This window comes from Gastrolobium bilobum, unplaced genomic scaffold (assembly GCF_033153095.1).
Source record: "Gastrolobium bilobum isolate Gb01-03AN ecotype WA unplaced genomic scaffold, APGP_CSIRO_Gbil_v1 utg2466, whole genome shotgun sequence".
Lineage (NCBI taxonomy): Eukaryota > Viridiplantae > Streptophyta > Magnoliopsida > Fabales > Fabaceae > Gastrolobium > Gastrolobium bilobum.
Genome location: NW_026899543.1, coordinates 9,926 through 19,780, shown reverse-complemented (window position 1 = coordinate 19,780; position 9,855 = coordinate 9,926). Strand labels below are relative to the sequence as shown.

At 35.0% G+C, this 9,855-nt stretch overlaps 1 protein-coding gene across 1 annotated transcript; it reads right to left on the bottom strand.

The window, feature by feature from the left end:
* Positions 1-7,395: 7,395 nt before the first annotated feature.
* LOC133291253 (zinc finger protein 8-like) lies at positions 7,396-8,555 on the bottom strand. Its single transcript, XM_061489476.1, has one exon. The coding sequence runs from the start codon at positions 8,289-8,291 to the stop codon at positions 7,422-7,424; it is 870 nt and encodes a 289-aa protein (XP_061345460.1). The 5' UTR covers positions 8,292-8,555; the 3' UTR covers positions 7,396-7,421.
* Between the last annotated feature and the right edge of the window lie 1,300 nt (positions 8,556-9,855).

Here is a 9,855-nt window from a genome sequence, read left to right as displayed (position 1 = left end):
TCCTACGAACTTTGCTAGACATGTGAGGGTAAACTCTTACATCCAACATGTCGCCGTCGACCATCGGCCACCTCTACCACCCACTATCGCTACCGCCTGTTACCACCATCACCATGAGTTATTAGCCACTACCATTATCATCGGCTACCACCACCGCCACCACTAGCCACCACCGCCACCGATCAGCCCCACAATTGCCATCGATCACTGTCACTTCCGCCGCCACCATCACTTCCACTTGCCACCATTGCACCAACCACCACCACCACCGCTGTCGTCGCTATTGGCCACCGCCACTACCATCACCACCACCACTAACCACTTGACACCAAGAACCAACCATCACCATCACCACCACTAGCCACCTTCGCTGCCATCATCAGTCAGCCATCACAATTGCCACCTGTCAACGCCAGCGCCTCCACCACCACCACTTCCACTAACCACCCCCATCTGCCATCACCATCACCAGTAAGGTGTTGCAAACACCACTTGCCGTCGCAGTCGCCGCCATCAGTCAGCCACTATAATTATCACCAACCACTGCCAACATTATTACTATTCCTCATAACCGCCACCAACACCGTGTACTGTCACTTACCATCAGTCACTAGTATTGACAATCAATTTAAAACTTAATTTTTAAAATTTATTTGCTGACGGTACAATTTTTTTATTTTATAAATTTTGTAAGTTATTTATGTATTTTAAAATATTTAATCAGAAAAATATTTCTGCAGTTAATGCAGATAGGTTATCTGCATCTACTTTCAAAACGACGTCGTTTTGGGATTGAAAGATTAGAAAATTATAATTATAAAGACTATAATAATCCTGAAATAAATTAAAACTACTAAACACCATGATTTTCACCCAAAACGAGGTCGTATTGGGCTTACTGCAGATAACTTATCTGCAGTAACTGCAGAAAAAGCGAACCCATATTTAATTTAAAATTATGACTTAATTTAAAATAAGAACTAATGTGTAAATAAATTAAAAAATAGTTTGAAAATCAATTCTAAAAAACATGTAAAATTATGTTAAAAAGGGTATTTTTTTTTTATTTGTATCATATTATGACACTATGGTGCGTCTCAAACACCGAAAATGATAACATTATCCTATCGATTATGTATGCATCTAGTGCACATTAAACACAATAGGATATGAACTTATCAGTCTTATATCCTATCATACTCTTTCAGACAGGCCTTAATGGTGTGTGTCAACAGTTAAATATGCACGGATTTTTTTTTCTGTGTTAAGAAAATTTTAATAGAAATTTGCCACGAACATTAGTTGGGCCAACAAGAGCAATAGCTAACTTAAATTATTTACCAGGGTTAATGGGATGGAAGATAAGTACTAGAGCCATTAGTAGAGATGTGACTGTACTGAGTTGAGTTGGATAGAATTTTGCACCATATTAACCTCCCTTTTTCAAACCTGAATTACTAATATTTAGCCAGTGATATTTCAAATGTAAATTAGTATGCACTACAAAAAAAGCGGTGTCTAGCTACATGTGTTTTGCCACATTTAATGAAATCATCATAAAATTACAAAAATATCCTTATCTTTTCTCATTGTTTTTTAACGTCCCAAATGACCCTAGAACAAAAAAAAAACTTTTTCTGACTTGAGTAAAATCGAAAACACAAAAACTCAACTCTTTCATTTCTTCATTCTTCAATTTAATTTAGAAGTTTTCTTTATTCCATCTTTCTTCAAATCTCCATTTCCAGCGATCACAACTTCGAAATTTTTCCCCTCCTTTTAATCACAGCATTTCTTCTCCTTCGTCTGTAAAACTTCTCCGATGGAGGAATACAAAACACCTTCATCTCTTCAAATCTATTATCTTCTGTTTCTCTCTCTAAAATTCTTTGCACTTCCCTTTTTCAAGTTTGTAAGCCGGCTAAAGAATTCTCTTCTGATTATCGCGGTGTTGAGAAATTTTGATTCGCATTCGGTTTCGAGTTCTCCTGAGCATTATTAGGGTTTCTGATTTTTTTGTTTGAGGGGCCGAGGATGCTGCTGGAGTTAGGGTTTTGGGTGGATCTAGGGTTTCGCTGCAGTGCGTGGTTGGGGAATTAAGGTGGTATTGATGGTAGTTGCTGGTTATGAAGGTGGGATCGAGGGGGAAAATGCAAGGCTCTGGCTATGGATGCACTTCGAGGTGAGGAGAGAAAAAAGAGGACTCGGCACATGTGAAAATCCACCATGCGTGTTCACCCTATTGTAAGCGCTGATATTTCTTCTTCTTCATCGTCATCGTTAGTTAATTCCTTCTATAAGATATCCCTCAATGCTCTTCATTTTTATTTTTATTTCTGGAACAGCTTTGGGGTAATTGTATCGGAAGGTTTTTGGTTACCTCTGTATTTGTGCAGTGTATTTGTATGTTGATTTATTTTGTCAATCAGAATATTATGTGAAAGATTATTAATTAAGCTTATTAATTAAAATATGCTTATTAATTAAGTTACATATGACCAAATTTCTATAATTTAGTTTATTAATTAAGTTGATTTATGTTAATGGGGGAATGAATTACACGAATTTTTTCATCAGATGCCGGTGATTGAAGAGGGACTTTTTTTTTGGTATCTTGTTTATTGCATGCAGGTAGGATTTATAGTTTTCAAAGGTCTTTGTCTCTGGTAAAAGTTAATCACTAAAAACGGCCGAATCAATAGAAGTCCAGCGGCAACTTGTTGCACGTACACCAGTCTTTTATCGGCATGGAACAAACAGACAGTGGTGCTACTCATGTTGGGTACATACGCCTCAAAGAATTCAATGCATTAGCCAGAAAAGATTTAGTCGTTGGTCAGCTTTATTTAACTTCATATCTTTTATTTTTTTTTATTTTTTTTCTAGTTTAAACTAAAAGAATGATGCTTTCTCAATGAGAGCATTCTTTTTCATATGTATCTGGTTTTAAAAGGAGTAGAAAAAATTAGCAATCTTCTGTTACTAATTCTTACTCTGAAACTTTCTATGTTCTTAATTTTGGAACAAACTTACTACTGAAATATTCTGAAGTTTTGATGTGAAAAAAAAATATATAATTTGGACTATTCATAAGCAACTATGAGCTTATGAATAGTTGTTTGATTGAGTATATATATAATTTTCTTATGTTCTTAATTCATAAGAAACTATTCATATGAATTAAAAACCAATTTAATAAACTCTAACTTGTTCTTCTGTATATATAGTGCCTTATGGGTAGCCGCGCCTGTGATTGCCGTATTTCTATTCCTATGGGTCACCAGGTGCTTCTTCTTCTTCTCTCTCTCTCTCTCTCTGACTGCTTTACAAACCAATTTCATATGAATTTAAAAACCAATTTCATAATATTCTCAAACTCTGTTAATATCTTTGACAGCTTTACAAAACTCATGAGGAAAAGTATCTGTTTGATCTTCAAAGGGTCCAGAGCCTGCAATTTGTTTTCTCGGATCTCTGTGCTGCTTCGTATTCTCTAATACAAAGATTGCAGGCTCACAAGGGGGAGGCTTAGGGTGTCTTAGGTTGATATGAATAAGCTTACATTGTACATAGGTACCCTTTCGGTACGGGTCTGTTATATTTGTTTGTACTTTTTAGTATACCTCAATTTTTATATGGCGATCATCATGATTATGAGACCATCCTTTATATGGTATTTGCTTCCTTAATCATGGTGTCTGCGTAGGTCTTCCTTTTTCACTGGTGAATTGAATTTTCTCAATCCTGTGAAAATCTTTGAGAAATCTGTAAAAGAATTGGCCCCAAGATTATCATTTATGGTATTGAACATTATGTTGTAATACTGTCATTTTGCCCCCAAGATTAATGTTCATATATTTGTCTTTAGCCCTTGTTGGTAACCTAATTTGGAATGTTTCAACTGTTAGTTTGAATGAGTAATACTGATTGAGCATATGAAATATCTCTCATTGCTAAAATATTTTCTATATTAGTTTGGATGCCTGCAATTTGTATTTTTCTTCTTGTTTTTGTTTTATTAATAGATTGCTATTATGGATCATTTATGTATAAAAAAAAAATTATAATTTGGGTAGTGAAATATTATAAAAAAATAAAAATGTATTTTTTTTTTGTTCTCTCCTTACAAATTAGCCACATTATTAACGTGGCTAATGTCACAAAAATCGTGGCCAAAATAATGCTACCACACTCATGACAGCAGTAGCAAAGTGAAAAGAAAAATGTGGCTAAATAAATGCCACGCCAGGATTAGCCACATTTCGCAAAAATGTGGTAGTTTTTTTTAGCCACGTTTTTTGTTACATTTTGCCACATTTATAAATGTGGCTAAACGACGTGTTTTTTGTAGTGATGATCAGTGAGTGCTGTTTCTTTTTTTAATTTCATTTGAGGTGCAAGCACATGGTTAGAAGGAGGGAATAGGTGACATGATGAATGACAATATACTACCAATTAATCAATTAATCCAGTCCAGGTGGTAGGATTACAAGGGCATCAAAATTCTTCTTATCAAATTTTTAACACAACTGCGTACCTAGAACTCAAACTCGAGACCGCTGATTAAGTTGGAACAATCCTTTAGCAGTTAATTCATGTGCTTGGTAGTAACAATATATTAAGCAAGTCTTGATGATTTGTTATATAATTAATCAGTTTGAGCATATTCACCTTGTTAATTTAATTAGAGGCTCAATATTGACTATGGAATTAATCAAATTTATTGCTTACCAGTCACCTCACAAACGGGTTTAAGTTTTTATTGCCATTGATGTGGTTTCTTTCATTTTTTTAATGAGGAGAAATTAAATTAAAGAGGGAATTAAGAGACTTGTCTGCATATTGGTATTGCCAGTCAAATCGGATGTCCCCAACAGTTTTGAGGAGAATGGACCTTTAACATGTGTGTGTGTGTTTGATTGCATTTTTCTCTGAATTTTATAGGTAAGGTAATATATTGGATAGTGTCAATTGTTGCAATTAAATCTCTGACCCTTTGTGCAGCCAAAATAACAGATGATTAAAGTATACACTATACAGAGAAGCATCAGTACTAACTATCAGTCTATTATTGTTAAGGTGAACACTTCATCCCTCTTTCCCTAGAGAAGGAATCTCCAAGTCCCACATTTCTAACTCACCACAAAAAACTAACCCACCTAACATCTTTTTCTCTCTCTCTCTTTCTGTGTATAAGACATAAAAGCAATGGTACAGAAGATGGGAAAATAAAGATGGCAGTCTAACTACCATGTTCATATTTTCCTTAAAGTCTCTGAGAGCAAGGAAGACACATCCTTTTCTGAGGGTTGGTTTTCCCAATTTAAACCCATGAAAGCCCTCTTGGTACCACTTTTGAATGATGAGATTTGTGTTTTGTTGTAAACAAGCCATAAAAGAAGTGACCCATGTTTTCCTCTACTTGTGGGTCAAGAGCATTAATTCATCAACTTATAAGTAATTATTGACTCTTGACACTTCAATTTTGAATGATTACCCAATACTCATTACATGCATCAAAATAATTCTACCTCTACAATAACAAAAAAAAAAAAAAAAAATCACTTCCCGTTAAACCCGACTAGCGAGTGTGGGGTGGAGGAAATCCTTGTACGCAGCCTTACCCTTGCATAATTGCAAAGAAACTGTTTCCTGGATTCGAACCCATGACCTTTCAGTCATGAAGGAACAGTTTTACCACTACTCCGGTTCGCCCCCGTTGCATCCTCTACAATAACACTGGCAAATTTTCTAACTTCAGGACCACTTTGCTCAATCTCCAGCCAATTGAGTCAACTGGGGTCAAACTAAATTACAATAGTGAACAACAGAAAAAACAACAACATGTCCTTGAACAAACATGCTCTTACAGAACATGTTCCTTCTTCCATTTATTGATTCATAGAGAGCGAACACTAGAATATGAAAGTGTGTGTGAATTTTTAAACCCTAGGTCTCACAGGAGGAGGTTCCACCTTGAATCTTAGGTAGACAAAAAAGAGATAATATTATGTAGATCATATATAGACACAATATATATAGGGTTTTATTAGTGTTATGTTACATGATTTAAGTGTTGTTTCTAACACACACAAAAAAATGGAGAGAGAAAGTGGAATGATGAAAGAGAAAAAAAAATATGTGGACCCCACCTCTTTAATGTGTGTGTAGGAAAGTGATGTTATATCATGTTACATGATAAACATGAAACCCACACACATATATATATATATATATATATATAATAGTTAGATTTCTCTACCGGTTCATCCATTAACACATCTATTATTCATTTTAACTAGGGGTCTCGTGTTCGAACCAATCTTAAATATAGAATTGTACTAAAATTACTTAATAAGAAGAGTTTTTCACTCTAGTGATCTGTCCAATTCAAATTGAATTAATGGGATAATCGATGATTAAGGGGAGGAATAAATTTTTTTTGACCCAACCCCCCTCTCTATGTATATATATAGATAGAAAGATATTAATTTATCTTAATATTCATATACCTGTCATTCTCACTCTACAATTTGCAATGGAAATAAGTGACTGAAAACAAAATGAGCATCTAGACATAATGTATATTTTGAAATTAATTTGGGGGGAGCAATGGTGCCTGCTATTGGCATGGAAATATCACTTTCTTTTCTGCAAAAATTGAGCAGACCATCAAACCTTATCATGACCTTTCACAATTACAATGCATTGAATCAGAACCTACCTCTCTCATCACCCCACCTGCCTCCACAATATATCATGGATTTAGCCACACGTGTGTTTCGACAAAATGTTCATGCGCGCCCTCAACTGTCTCATAATACCCTTTACTTACACCATTCCCCACACGTGTGAGACAGTTTTCTCAGTTCAGGCCAAGAACGAACGATGACGTGTGACTATACATATAAATTTGTAATCAATCTATTATATTCCACAGGCTTAATTTCATAATTTAAAATCAAATAGCAACCAAAGACCAATGCTTTATGGTTAGAAAACTTGGGAAGGACTTCAATTCAATCCCGTGAATGTTATTTTGGGGAGGGGTATATATAAAACCTTAATTCTTGATCTTCCCTACATTCGGAATTAATTCCAGCCGACTTAAAGAGCCGAAACATGTAGGATATCCGGAGGAGCCTTCTCATTTCAAAGAAGTAACTAGGATTGGTATAAAAAAAATTAAATAATAAAAAAGTAGAAAAATAAGATATAATCATTTAAATCTATAAGTTTCATTTAAATGGATTTTAATTAAACCACATATAACATATGTATCTGAAAATCAACTGTTAACGTAAGGGGGGAAAAAAATTAGAGGCAAATTCTTCCATTGTAAAGGGAGGAAATTTCTCATAATTTCTCATGATGATAAGTTATTTGGTGATAATATTTTGTATGAATAATTGAAAATGTTATTACAGATGAAGATCCAAACTCACATGGTCTTGAACGCTGCGTTTTGAGTCATAAACGTAGCGGTTTTGTGAAGAACCAGAAGCTCCTCCAACTTGTGAGATCCTCATGTTGTTATTATTATTATTCATTTCCTCGCCAGAAAACAAGGGTAATGGAGGATGATGATGATGATGATGCTGATGCAACGATCGTTGTTCATGGTTGAAACTAGGGTTACTCTGAAGGGTTGTGCCATTGGGGATTCGCCAAAAGGCCAAGGGGCTTCCATTGATGGGTTCTTGTTGATGGTGAGAATAAGAGGTTCCATTTCCATGGCTTCCATAAAACCTTCCACCACCATTATTTGTGGTTATGGTGGCACTTGAGGTGGTGGTGGTGCTATTCCACATTGGATATGGTAGTGTAGTTGTTGGAGCTGAGTTGAACCTATAGTTCATGAGGCCATAAACTTGTGCATCGGAGAAAGTACTGTGAACCATGGCTGATTGAAGGTGTTGTCGTTTTGCATGTTGGCGTTCTCTTTTGTGTGCGTTTTGGTGACCACCTAAGGCTTGAGAAGTAGGGAAGTTTCTGCAACAGTAATGGCATTCGAATCTGCGGCTACTCTCTCCGTTCTCCGTGTTGTTGTTATTATTGTTGTCCTTGTTGCTGTCAAATTCAAATGCATTGTTGTTGTTGTTGGTGATTGTTTCTGCTGACTCGGATTCTTCGGCGGCGGTTGCACCGGCGGCGTTGACGCCGCCGAATTCTATGCCGAAGAGTCGAATGCCCTTTTCTTTGAGGGCGGGAGGTGCAGGACGGATGAAGGGGAGTTGGGAGAAAGATTCAACGTTCATGAAGTCATGGGTTTCTCTCTCAGTCTTGTCCATTGATGAGGTGAGGGAAGAGGTAGGTTTTATATAAAGGGTATGTGTTTGTGTTGTGTAGAAACCTTGGAGGAGAGGAAAAGGATGTGTGGAGAAGGTATGAGAAGGAAGAGAATGGGGGAAGGGGAAGGGAATGGGGATGTAGTGTGTAATTGATGTGGTGAATGTGGAGGAGAAGGGAGAGGGTATGGTGGGTCCTATAAACAGAGGGAGGGTGGGGACTAATCTTTGGACAATTGGGTCTGATCCATCTCAGAGTGAACCCTGACAAGGCCACAAAGTTTGAGAGTGGCTTCAGCTTCTCAAAGTACCACCTTCACTCCCTTTCATTTCTTTTGGATTCACATGGAATTCCAACTCTATAGAGCCACATTTTTTGTTTACTTGTTTTTACTTAAAAAAAAAAAAATTCAATTAGCACCATTTTTTAGACTTCAATTGTATAAAAAAATAGATAATATATGAAAAGGGTTTAAGGAAGATTTCTTGTTCATACATAATACACTAGTTACTAAGCAAAACGAAAATATTTCAGCTTTAGTTTAATGATAATTTTCTTTCAATTTATTGCGTCAATGGAAAACGCCTTGTAGTTCATAATTTTTCACAGGCGCCTGCACCGTGAAAGTCAACAAATAGGAAAAGAAGTAATACTACATATACGTTGAGTTAAATAGCTTTTTATTTTAAAAAGAATCATTAGTTTTTCACTTGTATAAATATTATGATATATATATATATATATATATATATATATATATATATATATATATGAAAAATATTTTCTCATGTTGCACGAGAATTCAATCCTCATGTTGTGACTCTTCGATTTACGTGCAAATTATTTCTTTTCTTTTTCTTTTTTTAATAAATGTGGGGTTCACCACTAGTTGAGTCATAACATGAGAATTGAATTCACATGTAACATGAGAAAATCAAATCCCATATATATATATATATATATATATATATATATATATACATATATATGAGTTTTATTAATCTCATATTAGAGGAGATAAGTTATCTCATGTCATAGAGACAAATTTGTGGGCTCCAACACCTGAAAAAATAAAAAATAAAGAAAAGAAAAGGGTGACACAGTTATCGAAGGTTGTGTAGGAGAGAAAACTTATCTCATGTAGCATGAGAGTAGTTTTTCCCTATATATATATGTATATATATATATATAGGGAAAAGTGTTTATCCTTTTAAATTATACAACTTATATCATTTCACTCTCACAAAGAAGTGAGACCTACATCTTTACTTTTTTTGTCAACTCTCTCTCCTCCTTTATCTATCTCTTTATCTCTCTTAAATAACATAATTTTACATCCTTTAAAATGACACACACTTTTCCCATATATATATATATATATATATATATATATATATATATATATATATATATATAGGCTTTATGTAACACCTCGTGTATACCCGGTTTGTTAACATGCCATCGTATTAAGCCACGCTTAATTAAAATGCGGAATATTTTTTTCTTTTCAATTATGATGTCATTATCAATTACCAACTTGATTACTTAATCATTTCAAAACATCGT

What these genes read in the sequence shown, in the direction of transcription:
- LOC133291253 (XM_061489476.1), bottom strand. Translation starts at nt 8,291, where the DNA reads ATGGACAAGACTGAGAGAGAAACCCATGACTTCATGAACGTTGAATCT.